This window comes from Miniopterus natalensis, chromosome 4 (assembly GCF_054644295.1).
Source record: "Miniopterus natalensis isolate mMinNat1 chromosome 4, mMinNat1.hap1, whole genome shotgun sequence".
In the NCBI taxonomy this organism is placed as follows: Eukaryota; Metazoa; Chordata; class Mammalia; order Chiroptera; family Miniopteridae; genus Miniopterus; species Miniopterus natalensis.
This window is the reverse complement of record NC_142084.1, coordinates 82143362-82163148: the sequence shown is the minus strand read 5'-3', so window position 1 is coordinate 82163148 and position 19787 is coordinate 82143362. Positions and strand designations below refer to the sequence as shown.

Sequence of the window (19787 nt, the reverse complement as noted above, 5' to 3'; positions counted from 1 at the left end):
AGCGGTGAGAGGCTGAGAGGCGCCTGTGGCAACACTGGGTAGCCTGCGTCAGCTGGCACAATGTGTGTACAGGGTTAGATAAGTCTCAAAAGGCAGGCAGAATGAGACCTGATTATTGAGAAACTCGTATTCTGGGCTAAGTTGGTGCCTAAAACAAAATGGGGAACCAGTGAAAAAATTTTAAAGACAGAGAAGTTTCATGATCAAGAAATTGATCTACCTGCTGAGTGGCAAGTGGGTTATAGCGTGGAGAGACAAGTCAGAAGGCTAAAGCCATAATCTAGTGGAAAGAAAGAAAAATGGGGCAGATTCAAGAATCACTGTGGTGGTGAAATCAGCACATTACATGTATTGGGCGGAGAGGTTGACAGAATGTGAGCAGTCAAACCAGACACTGATTTATTGAGCCTGAGCGACTCAGCGGAAATAGAGGGAGGGAAGAACAACATACTCAGCAGGAAAGATGCCAAGTTCTATTTTTGATGTGTTGAACCCAAAAGGCAGAGGCCCCGCCTTGGTGAAAGGGTAGACGTTGGGGGCAAAGGAGCAGGTGTGGTCATAGAGGCCCCAGTGGTGATGGTGGGGAAAATAGAGCCTCACAAAGCTAAGGGCTCTTAGGGAGAGGTATGAAGATTCTCACAGGCCTTAAGCTACAAGAAACAAAACACAATACAGCTAGATTTGCTGATGAGAAATCCATTGTAACCCTAAAGGAATTCGTTCATTAGAATAGTCAGAGTAGAAACTATATTTTACGGTACTCAGAATGGTCTTGGAGTAAGGAAGAAAAGGTAGTAAAAGCAGGTTAAATTAAGTAATTTTCCCAAAGCGAATAAGCTACCTGGATTCTAGACTCCACATGGACCCTCATGAGCTTTCCATATCCCAACACTCCTGCGTTCAGTGTCTGGAGCACAGATGACGTGGAGGCCTTGCATTAGAGGTCATGTGCCCTTTCTTGCAGCTGTGACACTGCCACAAACTTCACCAGAAAGGTTAGGGATGGCTGGAGCTTATCCTGCTTGCTCGAGAGAGACTCTGCCCTAATTAACCACCTCAATTAACAAATGGAGTTTTGCACAGTGATGAAGTTATTCGATTTAACATTTCCTTTGCACATAATTTAAATTTCAGAATCGCAGATGTGGAAGGGGATCTAGAAACCATTCAGTTCATTTTCCTCCTCTGTGGGAAAAAAGAGAGAAATATATGTAAACACACACACACACACACACGCACCCCTTCTGCCATCCCTAGAAGCAGCAGCAGCAACTCTTGCCTACTCTGGAGCCAAGACAGGAAGGGCAGCCAGCTCCATCCCCGCTCTGTTAGCAGTGCCCCAGGAGACCTTACTCTCTGCCTCTGCCCTGCTCAGTGGCTTCCACGTCCTGTGGCTGCAGTGCCTTGGCAGCAAATGCACCTTTGTCAGCCCTTGACTTGTACAGACAACATGGTGCAGAGAAGCCAGCGTCCGCCCTAGGATAGCTGAGTGACCAATTCGCAAGGAACTTTCTAGGGCCCCTCATTCTCCCCTGACTAGAATAAGAGTCTCAGTCTAACTTGCCCATGTGCTGGCTTTTCACATTCCTCAGGGGATTTTACTCTCGTCTGTCTTCTTTTCAACTTTCATGTTTGAGCTCAAAAGTCATCCACTAAGAGAGGCCTTCCTTAACCACTTAATTTAAAGTCAGTATTCTCTTCTACCATGGGATTCATCACCATATCATATTTTTTATGACCCTAGTAATAATCTCTATCTTTTTTACTTATAAACATATTTGTTGTCTATTTTCCTATTGAATATATGATCTATGGAGACCAGGACCTCAGTGTTTCCTTGATGCTTAGCAAAATGTGGAACATACAGTAGTTGATTGTAATGGTCAAGCGTTGCTGCGTAACAGACTATTCCAAAATTCAGGGGTATATAACAGTGAGCATTTATTGTCATGTTCACAGGTCTGCAGGTCAGCTGGGACATCTCTGATTCAGACTTTAGTCTGTGGGCTGACTATGGTACCTCCTCCATCTGAGACCAGCAGGCTCTTTGGGACATGTTCTTCTCATGGTCTCCGCTTTAAACATGCGTATAATATTCCCATTGCCGAAGCAAGTCACATGGCCAAACATAACATTATTGGAGCTGGGAGATAGAATCTTTCCAAGGAGTTTGGGGAAGAGATGAGTAATTACCAAATCATAAACTACCACAATACTCCATTGATATCTATGAATAGATGAATGCCCTCCCTGGATCAGTTGACCTTTCTAGCAAAACCATGTTCTAGTTATTATGACTGTATGTCTCATCAGTATCAGTTTTGGAATTTCAGTCCACTGTGAATCCATGACTTAGTGTGAAAGAACCATCCTACCATGTTCTCCTTGGATAGGGATTCACTTAGGGTCTCTGCCTGTAATCCTGGCTCTCTCTGCACCACCGCCCCCACCCCCAACCCTGATTAAAGCATAGGGAAGGCTTCATTCCTGCAAAAAAAAAAAAACACCCCAAAAAGCTAGAAGTGATGGGACCAATTAGAAGAACCTACCATCTGGTGGTGTGGGATTTTCAGATTTACAGCCAAGAGTCCCACTGGGACTATTTAAGAGTTTGTGCACAATAGCTTGAGTGTCTGAACAGAGCAGGAAATGTCTTGGTCACTGGGAGAGAGCATAGGTTTCTGAGGATAACCAGGTATCTTAGTGTGAGTGGCCCCAACATTCTGTGGAAGGGTGGCCTGAAGGGACCACCCCCTGCCACATCATGTGGGTGGACAACACTTCCTAAAACTGTTCCAGAAACACAAGTTTGCTCCTGGCTGGGCAGAGATGATTTAAGAAACCCTCAACAGCTTTGACTCACTTATCAGTCGACCTGGATTTCAAAACTTTTGCCTGCATTGACCTCTGATCTTCCCTTACCACCAGAATCCCTTGTATGCTCCTCGCTCATTGGTGGCTCTTCTCTGCTTTAGCATGTTGACCTTCAGTCTAGCTCCAGCCTCTCTGAATTGTCCCTTCTGAAGAGATTGCATGAGAGAATATATGTATTTTTTTTTTTTGCCTACTGAGCATTTAATCTATAATTTTTGGTAAGAGCATTCTGATTTCTTTTGGGGGAACTGCTCTTCCCCCCATGTCCATGGGGTTCTGGGAGGCTAATGGAAACCAGCAGTCCATTTGGTCCTTGCCACAACTCCCAGCTCTAAGAATGGTCATGTGACTAGGCCGAGAACAACCAAAAGATGACGTTATCCTGGTCATTGTTTCATGTTCGTAAATGAGCATGTGTCCTGATTTTTATTCAGTAACGTCAGGCCGAGAATGTGGAACTGATGGGAAAAGAGAAGTTCCCTTTCCATTAGACACTGAGATGGGCAAGTGAAGGCTGGGCTGTGCTGGCATCTGACATGTGGGATCTGACATATGACACGTATATGCCTGAGAGGTAAGCCCGTTTAGAGAAAATCTGAACCTGAAAATCTAAAGGGTGTATCTCAGTCTTGACATCTTTCAAGCTCCTGAATCTAGCTGCACCTGAAGTAAAAACTATCCAGTTAGTTGGGTTTCTATCACGTGCCACCAAGAGTCCTCACTGTTCACTGCCTAAATGGGATTGTCCCCTCGTCCCTATAAGCAATGATTTCTGAAGCCAAAGACACTGTCTGCCCACATGTTTCTTCAGATCCCATGGACTGAATCACAGGTGAAAGGAGTGCTTTCAGATGTAGCGTGGCTGCATACTGGGCCCAGGGTAAACTCCGCCTCCTTAAGATTTCAGTTTTTCTCATCCACAAAATAGATCCATTCATAGATAATGACCACCCTCATAGGAAAATACTAACGATTAATTAGTCACATTGTTACTTACGGTGCATGTAAGCTAATAGATAAGAAGCCTAGTTAATCACATTACCCTGCATTTGCCTAGCACTTCTAATTTTTCAAAGCTCTTTCATATAAGTCATGGCATTTGTCTGTTCTAATACCCCTAGGAATCTGGTATTACCATCCATAGTATGCATCTGGAAAAGCAACTGGGCACAAAGATTTCTCAAGGTCATACAGCAAGTCAATGCCAAAGCTGGCATCGAATGAATTATTTCAGTGTCTGTATACACTAATCATTTCTACCTAATCTCATTGGAAATTGTCCTACTGGGCTAGAATGCTCTTAAAACCAGAATAATAGATACAAATGATTAAATTTTATTGGGATTATCATCATAGAATTATTTGTAAGAAAAATTTTGGTAGTAAACTAGATATTTAATAAAAGGAGGCAGATTAAATAAACGAGGGTACATATGTACAACGGGCTTACAGGAAGCCATTAAAATGAATTGTAGTATTCAACTTAACATGTGTTATACTAAGTAGAAAAATCATCTTTAAGACAGTAATATAAATCTATTCTTAATTTCTAAGTTGATATGTTCAGAAAAAAGATGAGAAGTTTATCCTTAGTACTGTAATTACACAGATTTTATTTGTTTGGTGTCTGTGCCTCCATGGGTTTCTATAATACACATATCAACACATATCACTTTTGTACACAAAATAAAAACTATTCTCAGGAAGTTCATTTCCATCCCAGCGATTCTACGTAATGAACACGCGGAGACAGGCTTCACCGTAGGGTGTCAGTTTCATTAGCCTCCAGTGGCCTCATTAACCCCAATTCCCCTGCATCCTCTGAGATCTGGACTTCCCATGACCTTGGCCTCCCGAGCTCCGGACAGCAAGCTGTGAGACACCGAAGGGGGTGGAAAGATTTCCAGTGACCTCAGTGCCCTGCACACCTTCACTGCAGCTGGTACAGAGCAGCGCAGGCCATCTGACAGTGCCGAGGGCTGTGTGACAAAAGCAGTGAGCGGTGACACCTGAGGAGGAGAAGGGCTGCTTCCAAGGGAGGGAAACTGCAGGACCCATGAGGGAGCAGGCAGGCACAGCAGTCAATGGAGGAAAGAAAGTCCTCCCAGCCCGCAGATGTCTAATAATGGATCCAGAAACACACTGAGGCCCCCTCTCCCCCTGAGAGCTCAGTTTCCGCAGCTGTGAAAATAGGCTACTAACAGTACCTACATCGTGGCATTGCATTGAGTGGAAAGTTGATTAGAAATTAACTTTCATTTCCTCCTTCTCATAATAACCACATGTTGTTGATATAAATATTACTTTAATTTGAAAGAAATATAGTTTCCAAAAGGAGGAATGACTGGCACAAGCCATGTATATCAGCAATGGCACAGCTAGGCCTTGAACCAGAAAATCCTCTGTTTAGGAAATGGAATCTTTGCCTTACTTAGGACCCTTGCTGACAATAACCCAGAGGAGCTGGAATGAGCTTTTGATTTGACTTATGATTGGTTCGTACCCCATCACTTTCCAGAAACGGGGTTGTAATAGCCTTCCATAGGAACTTACAGCACAGCCTGCTGGAACTCTCAGAACTCGTGAAATCAAACTAGTACCCCGCCAACAGCAAGGCTTATTCTCATCACTGACACTGATGTTACATAACATACGGCTCTGCATTCATTCACTCATTCATTCATTTCTTCATTCAACTAGCACCACCTCCGCACACTATTCTGTGGAGACTGTGATGAGAGGCTAAAGAAACTGAGGCCGTACTGTTGCTTAGTCCAGTCGGACAAATAAGACAAGGGTCCAGGCCACTGTGGCTCAGTTGGTTGGGCATCACCCCGTGCACTGAGAGGTCACCAGTTCGATTCCCGGTGAGGACACATGCCCAGGTTGCAGGCTTCATCCCCTATAGGGGGCATGCAGGAGGCAGCCGATTATTGTTAGCTTCTCACATCGATGTATCTCTCTCCCTCCCTCTCTGTCTAAAAAATCAGCTAAAAAAAAAAAAAGAGAGTACAGGTAAGGAAAACCGAAGACTAAGTGTAATAGCTGTTATGGGGAAGGTACAGGTAAGCAAGACATAATATAGAAGTATCATAAGAGCTAGGACTGCACTTCCCCATCCCTCTGCCCATCTGCCGGACTCCATCCCAAACTCACAACAGGAGTAAAGGAGCAAAGGCCATTGCTCCATTAGCAAAAAGTCTTCAGGGAACACAAAAGTGTCTAAGTTCTCTGAATCGTCGGATCCCTGGTGAGAAAACAGAAATCTCAACACGGCACTTCTCTGCTTACAACCCTTCAGTGGGTTTGTCACAGCTCTTGGTCTAAAGATCAAAATGCATAAGAAGACCCACCAGGCCTGGCCCATGTCACCCTCTCCAGCCCCACAGGCCACCCCATGCATTCTCCCCTCCCCCACACCAGGCCTCTGCCCAGGAAGCTTCTAGAATACTCCTCCTGTTCCCAGCACCACATCACCAAAAGCCTTCAGTTCTCAGATCAAACACCTACTCATTCCTCGGCCCAGAGCTAGTTCCTTTGTAATATGCTTTCATTGAATCATGGCCCCCCCTTTCTTTCTCACATCTTCGTCACAATCTATAATGATACACTCATTTGTACAATTATATGACTAATAGCATCCCTCACTAGCCAGTAAGCTCCAGGAGCACAGGGCTGTTTTCTATTTTTGTTCACAATAAAAAGCATTCCATAAATAAAGTATTTGGTGAATATTGAATGAATGCACCTGAGGCCCATGGTAGGGTTAATAGCCCTGTATTTGTAAAATGTGCCACCTGGTGGGGTTGGGGGCATTGTTCAGAGCTTTCCTTAGGTGACCCTCCCTCCAACCAAAGGCTGGTACCAGAGCCCCTTCTCTTAATTGTTTATCCCTGGAGTTTTCCATGCACTCTCCCCAGAGAAATACAGCCCTGGAAGGATTCTTAGAGAGCATATGAGTTTCATTTTATAAATTAGCATTGGGTGGTACGGGGAGGTGCTTCTCCAATGTTACATATGAGTGATTTTAGGAACATCAGCCAGTATTTGAACCCATGTCTTTAAATCTCAATCCAAAATACTTTTCACAGCATCAAACTTGAGGTGTGTGTGTGTGTGTGTGTGTATGTGTCTATTTTCCAGTCTACATCCTACCTGCCTTTCTTTTTTTAAATTTATCTTTATTGTTGAAAGTACTACAGATGTCTCCCTTTTTCCCCCCATTGACCCTTTCACCCCCCACCACCCCCCATCTGCCTTTCTAAATTCAATTCATATGTCTTTGTTTTATGAAACCTGGTCTGATTCCTCCATCTGGAAGTTTTCCTTCCTTCCTCTGTGTGTGTGTGTGTATGTGTATGTGTGTGTGTGTGTGTGTGTGTGTGTGTGTGAGTGTGAGAGAGAGAGAGAGAGAGAGAGAGAGAGAGAGAGAGAGAGAGAGAGAGAGGAGCTCTGTTATATCAGTTTTTTTGGGGTGTGTGTCTATTTCCTCTATAAGAACCTGAACCCCTTAAGGGGTTTATTTTCCTCAATTCCTTATAAAGGCACATGGGTTTTATCTCTTGCATCAACTTTAACTGTCTGGTTTGTGATTTGTAGTCGCTGCCTGGAATGCCATGTGGAGATTCAGTGGGAAAGGATTCTGTAATCAGTGCGTGCTGTCTGCAGGGGTCTGGAAGGGGCAGGGACGGTGTATATGCTCCCGAGAGGCAATGACAGAGATGCTTTGAATGAACGAGTAAGCGCAGGAGCCTTAATGGCTCCCCAATGTTCTGTGCTTTATCTGGAGCATCTGAGAGGAAAGCAGTGATCTCTCCCATCTCAGAAGCCTTCCAAGCAGGTAGAGGAAGCCATGTTCACACCCACTTTTCTGCACACACAAAAAAGCTTATGATCATCAATATTATAATAAGTACCAAGAGTCAGCCACAGACACATGCTGAAGCCTGCATGTCTCAAGGTGAGGGCACAGGTAAAAAGGGAGGAGGCACAATCGGACTGTGACACCAAGCAGAGAAATGAAGACATCTGAGCACATAGTGTAGATGCAGGAAACCAACTGAGCACTCCACCTTCCCGAAACAAACGTGCTGGGGAGGCTGAGAGGAGGGAAGAAGAAATATTGTGATTTTTCAAAATACCTTCTGCTCACTTTACTGCCAAAACCTGCTCCGCCCCTCAGAGCCTGCTCTGCCCCCCCCCCCCCCCCCCCCCCCCCGCAAGCAGTCTTCCCGATCCACAGCCACATAGCTTCTGTCTTGGAGTCTTAGCTCCTAATCCCGAATCATAAACTTTACTGTGGCTCTTGCATGGGGCCCTTTTGCTCCCATTTCGCACTTCTTCGTGTCCATGTAGTCATATATCTTGAAAGAGTGAAAGCTCATTGAATTTAGGAAACCCCGAGGCTGGCTTCAAATACTAGCTTAGGGTCTTATTCATTGAATAGTACAGAGAAGACACTTGATCTTTCTCAGCAGTGTCATCTATGAAATGGGGGTGATAACCTTTCAATTTTGTTATAAAACTTAAATAAGACAATATATGTGAAGTACCTGGCACATAGTGGGTCTTCAAAATAGGCCTCGTTTATCACACCGCCAGCCCTCCGTGTTCTGCATTACTATATACAGCCTAGTTTTTTGACAGCAGGAGTTTTACACATCTTTTGTGTCCTCAACGATTTGTTACAGAGTGAAAAATAGATACTATTAGAATGAAACAATGAAGTGGTAGATACTGAAGGGTATACATCAGGTGTATAAACACACTGGCCTGCTTACGGGCCTGGGCAAGCAACATCATTTTTGTACCCTGGCCATATGTACAATAGGGAGTGGTGAGGACTTTGGTAAACCTCAGAGTTAATGCCTTACACTTAACAAGGGCAGTGCTTCTTAGCTCTACACAATAGAAGCTGAGCAGGAATGTGGGTCCAGGGTTGTCTGAGGTCCTACGTTTTTTGTTTGGTTTGTTTTTTCAAAGAAGCCAGAAATCTAGATTTTTATGCCACATTTTGAAAAGCACTGTGCAGGTCAAACAAAACGAGTCTGTGGACTGTCAGTTTACAACTCTGAAAATGACAAGGGGTGCTCAGGCAAAAGCTGAGAGGGCATTTGTCTGTTGTCAGTGCCTGAAGTGTTGTTAGAATGCCCTTGGGTTTCCTAAGTGGGTCCACACAGAAGGGGACCCACTCTAATTAGGCACACGACCCCTCACCTGATTGCCACTCAGGCTCTCAGCATCTTTTGCTGTGTGATTCCCTGACTCCTGGAGACAGCTGTGCCTTTGTGTTAGGGGCACAGCCTTGTGACGTGTTCTCAGCAACACCAAGCATAACAGATTTACGTGGTCTTTTTGGACAGCAGTTCATATTCTGATGGTAGAGTTGCCCTATAAACACACAGCAGAGGCAACATTGCAGGCCAGAGCAACTGGGGCTGAAGAAATCAATGCTTTCAGGAGCCAGGCAGGTAACGGAAAGTGAGTAGTGGGCTGGCTGGCAAGGAAGCCATCTAGACAGGAGACTCCCTGCGCCACCCTAGCAGAGGGGCTACAGATACCCAGGGCTGTGTTGCTAGATCTTTTGAAATTTCAAAGAGAGCAAAGATACCCACATTTTGATGTGAAATTCCATGATTCTAAAACACTGTACTAAAACTGGATTAGGGATGGCCATTTGGTGACCCCTTCTCAGTAATCAATAAATGGAAGTGGGGGCCCAGCACGAAGTGCCATGGGAGGTTAGAGCAGGGGAAACAGGTAAAGTGTCTTCTTTACCTTTGCACATGCCATTCCTTCTGCCTGGAACACACTGACCTCGTTCCTTTCCAGCCCCCTCACCTTGTCCTCCTGGAAATTTCTATTTATCATTGAAACTCAGTTCAACCACTATTCTCTGAGAAGCCAGCCCTATTCCCCAAGACAACTCTAACACTCCCCACAAATCACTGCTCTAACACATACAGCACTATATTTTAATTTTCTCCCTACAGGACAGTCAGCCTTACAGGGAGTAAGGTCCCCAGGGCAGGGAACATGTCTTCCTTTTGTCTGCATTTCTAGTGCTTAACACCGTGCCTGGGCTTCGTTAAAGGCTCAGAAATGCTTGCTAAGGGAATAGAAGACTTTTTAGATTAAAGAGTTTCTTTCTCAAAGTTTGATGCTCATACTAACTACTGCAGAATCCCCCTAGGGCCAGTTCTTGAATATTCTGATTCAGAAAGTCTAGAGTCCGCCTCTGAATCTTGCTTTAAATAAGCTGCCTGGGTGAACAGTATGTGCACTAAAGTTTGAGGACCTCTGGGCTGAAATGTAACCCCTGCAAGGAAAGAGGCCCTGTCGTCTTCGTTGGCCAATATATTCCGAGCACCTGGCACAGTGCTTGGCACGAAGTCAGCATTTTGCATGTATTTGCTGAATGAATGGATGGATAAATGGTGAAAAGGTAGGAATTAAGTTGCGTCAATGAAATTGTTCCTCAGACTGCTAATAGAAAGCCCAATTAGTGGCTCATCTGTCCCTTTACTTATACTTTACCATAAAGGCACCAGGATAAGCTGAAGGATCAGTGCCTGCCCCTGCAGAGTACTCAGAAGAGATCCCAGGCATTTGGGTTGCGGATTCAATGGCTTTATCCCTTCATGAAGGCCCACAAGGACAGTGGGAAAGACTGAATCGAAGACACGAGGCTCTCATCTTGGCTAGTGGCATCAGCAGCCCTGCTCTTCCCTCTCTTCCGCACCCCCTGCCCGTAGCCAACACTCTTTCTTTTTAATCCCTGTTGCTAACACATCTCCTGACACTTCTCCCTTCCCTTCTCCACCCTCTGGTGGAGGGATAATGAATAGCAAAATGCATAAGAAAACATCAAATGACAGCAAAAATTATGAAACTACAAAGATTCAATTATTTTCTGAAGGTAAGCCCGGGGCAGTTAATTTTAGGTAACTACTGGTCCAGATTTCAAAAAAGCACCTGATATTAAATCTGAATAAGATGCTTTATTTGTTTTCCCATAAGTGATTAATGAAGGCGTTCTCCCTAAAACCTCTTTCCTCCCTTTGACACTTTTTTAGTCAATTCAAATTGGGACAGATGTACAGTTTTCACAGACCAACTGACAACATGAACATAGCTCCAGACAGTTCCCAGCCTCATGTGGAAGTTAACAGAGAATCTTCCAGGCAGGTGGGGAATTTCAGGGCCCCTATTACCACCCAAATTGCCCAGTAACTTCTCTGATCTTGGAGCTAAAGAAAAGAAACTAAAGACTTAAGCACAAAATAACATTATTGCTTCTCAGACAACCCCCTCAGCAGCAGTGTCCCCTGTGGACTGTAAGCTACCTGAGAGCAAGGATCTTTTATCATCTCTGCTTTTCTAATATCCATTTCAGCTCATAGATTTAAGAAACATTTAAAGGATAACCAAATTCACAGAAACCTGTGCACTGGTATATGGCAGGAATCAAATTCAAGAACCCAGGTCCATTCATTCCAGGCTCACTAAACACAATGGATAATATTACCTGTATCATATTTCAATCTCGCCAATAAATGGCCAACAGCCCTACTAGAGATCAAGTCTTGGGTTGCTAAGATAACAGTACAGAAGCACCACCTTTTGCCTCAGAACATTTCCTCCTATTTTGTCTTTTATTATCTTGTCCTGTCAGTCAACATCTTGACACTAGGACAGCAGTTAACATCTCTTTCCCACAAGCTCTGCTGTAGACAGTTCTCAGCAGTATGAGTGCCAGCCATTTATTCTTGATTTCCTAAACAAGTAGTCCTTCTTGAGTAATGGACCCTTTTGAGAGTATAACAAAAGCTATGGGGCCTCTCCTCAGGAAATGAACTAGCATATTCCTATAAATGCAAAGGATTATACATGATCTCAGGTGGTTTTAGATACATTGATCCCCACACCCAAATCTATTCAAATACCCTACTCTAAACCATATAAAAAGAAATGGGAGGTTATCTGATAACCAAATACCTGCTGGAGATTATTCTAGCTATCCAGGGAGATGGTTTGACAGAATTACAACTCAACAACTAAACGTCAGCTCCTTTTTAAGGGTAGCAAGTAACACCACAGACAAGGTTTTCAGTCTCTATACCACTAACGTGAAGAACTGCTATTTCATTTATTCAATGGGTCACTCCTGTGCAAAATCAAAGCTGCAACTTGAGGAACTATAAGGTTTTCTTTTTAGGTGCTTTATCAGGCCACAGCCTTGCAAGGCCCAGAAAACTCCCTTTTGCCTCTTGTGTAATCTCAGTAAAATTGATCAGTTTACCATGGAATTCATTTATCTATCACCCAGGAACATGGACCTTAGGTCACTAGACCACCATTTACTTCCTGAGTGTCTTGGGCACATTATATAACCTGTTGCAGCTTTAGCCACTTCATCTCTATAAGACAACAGTGCTCTGCGGGGCTCCTATGAGGATTAAATGAGCTAATACAGGAAAAGCAACTAGTGCACTGCATAGGCCATAGTAGATGCTCAATACATGGCAATGAGTGTTATTACAATTGTCTATAAAATACTTTTAGTTCCTGAAATCCAGTAAGTCCACAATAAATGGAATCTGGTATAATTATAATTCTTGGAATTAGTATCTACATTACCTTACAAGTGGTCTTAGGGATAGGGAGAATTCTGAATTCTCATTTTGAGCCTTCAAAGCATGTTCAGTTTAAATCATGGAGAGCCCACCACGAGGAAATGAGGGAAAGAGATGAAGGAAATACGGTCTGTGACTTCTAACATCCACAGCTTGGCAGAAGTCACTGAGTCCACAGTGGCACACAAAACCTGTGGTGCCAATTCAACCCAGTTTCGAATCTTAAATAGCCCTTGCCCATTCAGCTCCCACTTCCATGCCATAATATCCTACATGAGCTTAATCCCTGGAGGGAGTATGTCTCCACTGATTAATTTTTATGCTTTTATCTGTCATAAAACAGCAGTCATGCGACCACAGTTTCCTTTTCAGTCCTAGTTGTCAGAAAGACTCAGGGTAGTGTTTGTTGCCCACATTTATAATGCATTCCGTTCAGATGTCAGAAATTTATCTCCCCCTTCCCCTTCCTGAGCTCACCTCTGTTCTGTATTATGCTCAAAGTCCGCCCTACAATGTGTCTTAAGCAATCGATCACTTCAAAGCACGTTGGAAATCATCAGGGCACTGATTTTTAAGTAATTATTGGTCATTTCCCAAAATGGGAAACCAGAGCTTCAACTTCTCATATATCCTTTTGTTTATCAAGCTACAGGGACATTTTCTCCTTTTAGCTTGTGGACAGGAAAAGGCTTAAGCATTTTAAACCACATTCTCCAAGTCAGACTCTTTAATTCTATGTCTCTCAGAAGTTTCCTAAGTAAGAAATGCTTTCAGCTAAACCAGAAAACCTCTGCAAGGTAGAAGAGATGCAGTCAGTCCGAGTCCCCATCGTGGTGGCATTTAAAGTTAGCTGACAGTGAAAAAGTGAGCCCGTTCTAAGAAGCATTGCAGGAGCATAAAATGCCAACTGATGGAATCACGCAAAAGGCCCTGGACATTTTTCTTGGAGGGCTTTCTTTTATGAAGACAAATGGCAACTCAAGTCATTTTTGCAACACCACCACCTACCCACAGGCCCTCCTCTCATTGGTCGATCGCAGAAAGAAATCTCAGAAATAGAAGCAATTACTTACATCTATAGGTCATCTCAAAGCTGTCGCTGATGTTCACAATATCAATCTGGGGGAGGAGCTTCGGGGGCTCTGTGAGTTGCGACAAAGCAAATCTAAAAGCGGCATGTTCCTGTGACTGCTGGTTTGGAAATAATCCCCCTGCGAGGAAAGAAAATGCAACATTGTATCAAGGCTGGAGACAGGCTTGATTCCTCCCCAGAAGGACCCTTTACTTCTCCCCATGCCACAGTCACTCATTGTAGCCTTTTGTGGCGGGGGTGAGAGTTCAGATAGAGGCAACTAGATGCTGAGGCTGAAACTTCTGTAGATGAGCTTTTATGGAACAAGAGCCTCTAACACACCCATCACTCTGTCCAGACTTTGGATTGCTCACCCCTCAGCTCAGCTCAGCTCAGGTCAGAGAAAACAGGAGAATTGTGACATTTCTCTTCTTCCTCTCTTGTGACAACCACCGAGGCAGCCTATGCTCTTGCGTGCACGTAAGCCCTCACTGTGTCTAACTTTTCCTCTTTCGAGCCCATTTCTCACCACAGAGCCTTCCAGCAGTAGTGCTAATGAGTGTGGCACAGTGCATCCTAACCCTCGGGCCCTGTGGGCTTCCCCAGCACTACCACCATTTGGCCAGACACTTTTGGCCTTGGATCTGCCAAGACCTGTGTGCAATTTAACTGTCCTACCACCTCTAAGGGTTACTATTCTTTTCCTCTGAAAACTTGATTTTATGCAAACAGTGTCTTGCTGCTTCTTTCACACTCATGATCCCAGCTCCCTCGGGATGACTTGTTACATAAGGGTGTGTACTTGCGTGGTAGGACCTTGGGCTTCAAAGACCAGGGACTTAGAGTGTCCAGACGATATGCATGTTCTGTTCTAGGAAAGGGAGCAACAGAGGTGCCTGTTGGGGCTCCAGTTCGAAGAAACAAGAGTGCATGGTTTACCTTTGTATTTACTGCAGGCACATAAATGAATTTAAATACCTTCCTGTGAGTTAACATGAGCTGTTTCCAGAGGCTGCGCTGTAAGGAATGTTTACACAGACATTTATCTCAGATCTCAAGGGAATAACAGTCCCAACATCGAGCACTGCTAACTTCTCATACAATGAGTATGTGTTGGTTTTTCAAAACCAATAAATGGACTGTGAGGCTTTTCTTAGAGATCGTTCAAGGCTAATCGAGTACTACCTGCTGGCAGTGGTATTTTCTGCATTTGTTCTACAATGTAATGTTTCGGCCCTTTATTTGAAAGTGAAACAATGGCTATATCAGTTGAACAGGCAAGTGGGAGCTAAATATGATGAAAACTCCGCAGAGGGACATGAGCAAACATATCGTGTACACCCCCATGCATCTACCCCATGGCAAAATACACAAATACACTTAGACAAAGCAGTACCCGTATCTCAAGACAAGTATTTCCAATCAGCAAGGTATGGGCAATGCACAAGTGTCAACATAAGCAATGCTACACCTAAGAGCAAGTGATTTATGCATGTTCATAGGCTTCCATTTTAAAGAGCAAAAACAAAAAATTCCTTCTGGATTCTGTTGCTCCCCCTTCCCCCCACAGGTGACCACACCCCAAACACTTCCCAGTTCCCTTCCTCCCCCCCTTGCAATGAATGAAAGGGGGTGGGGAGGCAGGCAGCTAGAGGCTGGGCTGCAGGGAAGTGCCTCCCGAGGCAGGAAGTTTTGTTTTGCGTGTAAGACACCAACACACGTACACAGACAGGCTTCAGAATGTCGCTTAACAGGTGTCAGGAAACAAAACAAGTTACTCCATGGCTATTCCAGCCACCCTCGGAGTCAGAGCCAGTCTGCTGGAGAGGCCAGAAGTGACTGATACTGCAGCACATGCGTGCCCAAGAAAATACCACCCGCACCACATCCCCCCACAAACACACTCGCACAAAGAACACAAGCGACCAGCGATGGGAACTTTCCCTAGTGGAGCGAGGTCCCTGTCAGGGGGCAGGAAATAGAACTCAAACCAACCCAGATGCCTCCAAGCAAAGCAGCTTGCTTGGTTCCCGGTCACAAACAGCCCTGAGATGCCGGTCACACCGACTCCCCGGAGCCCTGTGGACACGCGTTGTTATTGGTGTAACTGCTCCTGTTTGTTTTGCTTCCACCATGTCCGTTGGCTGCCCCATAAATGCAGGGAGGGTGGGGGTCCTTTTAGAAGCATGACAGTCAGGCAGGGGAAATGGGGAACGAACAGGCAGGCAGCATGTGCAAACCTCCGAGTTCAGAGGATGGAGCCGGGGGCCGGGGAAAGCTCGGAGGAGAGGAGAGGGACTTGTGTAAATGTGTGTGTGTGTGTGTGTAAGAGGGTGACAGTGTCTGTGCCAGGAAAATCCAAGAGGAGGGGGCAACCGAAGGGGCAGAGGAAAGTTCCAGGATGCCAGGAGTGGGGACCACCAGCCCGGCACGGCAGGCAGACAGCAGAGAGCAAGCAGCTAGAAGAGTCCGGAGCAGGAAGAGAGCCCCCCTGGCTTGGAGGGGGGGGGGCTTTTGGCATTATTTCAATGACTGCAATAAACCCAGCACCCCTCACTTCTTATTATAGAGGGTCTCTTTAAAGGGACCTCCTCCAGCTGAGACATCACCACCACTCTCAGTTAAGTGTCTGTGTGCCTATTTAATACACTGTCACACACATAAATACACCACAGGTATTTATATAAGTAAGTGAAATCAGGCACCATCTACCAAGCAGTGGAGTGAACTCCCTGAACACCCACCATGTCTTTCCGTGCTAAAGCCTGATGATTTTTCTTCCTCCGGAACATCCGTGCCTCCATTTCACATGCTCACGCCTGGAGTGCGAGTGGTGTGTGTGGACCTGCGTTGCATGCGTGCGTGCACACTGCCCCTCTGCTCCAGTCTGCTCGGGAGAAGCCCCCTCCCCAGGCCGTGGCCCAGGTCTTTCTCCCACCACCGCAGCAGCGCTCTCAACAGCCAAGCACAGTCCGTAGTGGGGGTGGGGGGACATAGACCCCCCTCCCCCCCAAAAAAAAAATCCTGGCCAGACCCCAGAGAGTCCCTCCCGGGCTGCCGCTCTCACTCACCGATCTGGATGTTGCTGGGGAAATTGGCACCTACTGCCGCGCCTAGGAACCCGGTGCAGAAGAAGGCGAAGATGTGCTGCATATTCCTTTTTGCATTGGCGAGAAGGAAGCCCAGGTCCAGTCATAGATTTGGCGCTTCCCCTCCCTTCACTCCGCGCTCCGCTCCGCCTGCTCTTTGCCCCCGCAGTTCCTTCCCTCGCTGCCTGCCTCCCTTCCTCCTTCCGCGTGTGCGTTTCCCTGGGAATCCGAGCCCCTAAACTGCAGCGTTAACGCCGAGCGGCGGCCGGATGAACTGAGCCCGGCGGAGGGAAGCCGTCCTCATGCCCGCCGAGCGCTCGCTCCCTGCTCGCCGCGCCGCGCCGCGCCTCCCTCTCCGCGCAGCCCGCCTCTCCCGCCCGCTCCCGCTCCGCTCCCTCTCCCTCGCTCTCCCTCGCGCTCCCCCTCACACTCGCACAGGCTGCAAGCTGTGTGCTCAGACCCGCCACAGCTGCCCTCCTCCCCCTGTCGCTCCCCGCCCCCCGTCCTCACCTGATCCTGCTCTCGGGGTGCCAGGCGGCAGGGTGGGTGAGGGAGGGCCATGCACGGAGCTTGGTCCCGAAAGGGGCAGAGCCACTGTCCCCTTCCCCCGCCCCCGCCTGCCTGCCTGCCTGCCTCAGCTTTCTGCCCCCTCCCCCAGCCCCCAGCCTGGCAGATGCTCCCGGGAATGTGGGTTCAGCTGGAAGTCAGTAGGTGGCAGGGGGTCCCCGCAACAGTCCTCCATCCACCCGCTGCTTGATCTAGGTCACTTTTCCTAGGCGCGCTCAGGCTCGGGCTGTGCTGGATTTATCTCCTGCACTCCACTGGCCCAATTATTCCTACAACTAATTCCTGAGGGGAAGACCCTAGAAATCCCTCCTAGGAGCTTTAAAGGAGAGAAACGCTTTCCCTCCCTGATGGGAGGAATGACTGGAAGACAATGGGGAGGGTCTGGGATGATTGGCAGGGCCCTTGCCTGGATGCTTGGAGGTCCCTGTCTGCTCTTACAGGTGGACCTGGTGGTCCTTCGGTCCTAGGCATTGAAACCGGGCCTTCCCGCTTCCCTGCAGCCCACGGAGACCGGAGCGTCAGCATGTGTGGGTGTGCGCCGCGCTGAAGGATCCGCGCACAGCAATTACATGAGTCATTTTGCAGGGATCCAGGGAGAGCATTCAGGCTTCTTGCAGTTACCTCTGGATGCTGGTCATTCCGGTGTAAACTGGAACTCCACAGACCCTCCTGGACAGGGGCTTCCATGGAGATAACCTGCACAGGGTTCGAGGAAATAGTGTGGGTTGTAGAGTGGCCATCAATACCAGTCACAGCACTTCACAGTTTCTGAAGCAACTTCACAGTGTTGTCCTGCTCTCTCCTCACACCTGTGATGTGGCCACCACCCTTATTTTACAGATGAAAAAGATGAGGGCTCCGGGGATTAAATCATAAAGACTTAAACCTACTAAGATGGAGTCTTGACCCTCAGGACCAACATATGGTCCAAGCTAAGGACTTAAGTGTTCTGAGCATGACCAATGGGCCCACTCACGGCCCCGGTCAGAGTCCCACCGGGTAGATGATGATCCTGGGAAGGAAAGCTCACCTTTCCTCCACTAAAAGGAGGGAGAACAGACCCGATTTTGCTTTGGCACTTGACTAGGCCATGTTATTCCAAACGCCTCACTTCCCTCACCAACACTGCGTAATCTCATACACTTCCAGGACAGCTAGGAGGCCAGGGATTTGCAAGAAATATCTGATCCTGTCTGATGGGCTCCTAAAGTAGGAACAACTTATAGGTCAGATACTTTATCATTTCCCATACACTTTCACATATATGAATTAGCTCAAATGATTTTTAAAGCTAATGTGTATTTATTTACCATGTGCCAGGTTCCACACTAAGCAATGTGCTTGCATCATTTACTTGTGTAGTAACACCCGTGGTAGATCATCTGATCCTCATTTTATTGTTCAAGAAACTGAGGCTTAAAATTTACCCAAGTTTCCACTACTAACAAGGAAGACATTGAGGATTTGAACACAGGAAACATTACGATCAGGCCCAAGCTCTTAGCCCTTAGGTTCTAGTAGCAGACAGCACTGGGCTGAAATATTCTAAAGGTATGTGAACATCAGCTTGGGAAGGTGAGAGCAGATCAGGAAAAAAATCACCTCTCAGGTCCCCGCTGATATTAGAAGTCTTCAATGCAAGGATTCCATCTTAAAATGTAATTTCTCCATTTGCATTTTTTTGTCTCTTTCTATTTTGAATGGTACCTGGGGAATCTTTTCAGATCTCTGAGCTTTATGCCTGGTAATAATAATAATTAGGCTGTCACTGGGAGCTTCACACTTCCCTGCCACCTTTCAGAGGAAGATCTCACAGTCCTTTACAAGAATTAATTAGCAAAACCTCAACACCCACCTGGAATAGGAGACTTGCTTTGCTTACTTTGGGGGAGAAGGGGCTTAGAGGAGTCAAAACCATGCATTTTCCACCATCATTATAAATCACCCAGTCAGATGTATTTCCCGAAAATACAGCTCTAAGTTACTGCCCTGCTCAAATATGGTCAATGACTCCCCTTGGCCTATTAAATATATATAGTCGTTCAATGATTAAATAAATGTGGAGGTTATACATTTCAAGCTTAGGCATCTAGACCTAAGTGCATTTAGGTTCAACTGATCACCTTCAGGATTCTCTTCAAATATTGGGGGAGAACCTATTCTGTATCTGCCAGGGTGTCAGGTGCTGGGGAGTATGGAGAGGAATCGGTGCACAATCCACCTCAAGGCAGGTGAGTGTGGTGGAAGAGAGAAACAGATGAACCCCCGTCATCCAAAGCAGACCTTGCACGTGCTCTAGTAGAGATGTAAACACAAAGTGGCAGAGCAAAGAAGAAACCAAACATCTGGCTGTAGGGAGCCAGCGGGGCTCCAAAGGAGCTGAGCTACAGGCAGAAAGTGAGGGCCCGGGAGAGAGATGCAAACCAAGGGAGGGACCTCTGCAGCAGCTGGAGGCAGGAGAGGAAGCCACATGTGGTGCAGACTACACAGTGGGGAGCCTGAAACCCAGAAGAGGGCAGGGTCAGGATTTAAAAGCCACCGAATTCCTGG

General features: G+C 46.3%; 1 protein-coding gene across 3 annotated transcripts in view; it reads right to left on the bottom strand.

The window, feature by feature from the left end:
* The window catches only part of GRIA1 (glutamate ionotropic receptor AMPA type subunit 1), a 265907-nt gene extending 249052 nt beyond the window's left edge, over positions 1-16855 (bottom strand). For all 3 annotated transcript variants that reach the window (XM_016213816.2, XM_016213792.2, XM_087816937.1), the window contains exons 1-2: positions 16653-16855; positions 13583-13720 (exon numbers count right to left, since the gene is read on the bottom strand). In XM_016213816.2, coding sequence (XP_016069302.2) covers positions 13583-13720; positions 16653-16734 — 220 coding nt within the window. In that variant the 5' untranslated portion in view covers positions 16735-16855. The remainder of the gene's footprint in view (positions 1-13582; positions 13721-16652) is intronic.
* Positions 16856-19787: the final 2932 nt, after the last annotated feature.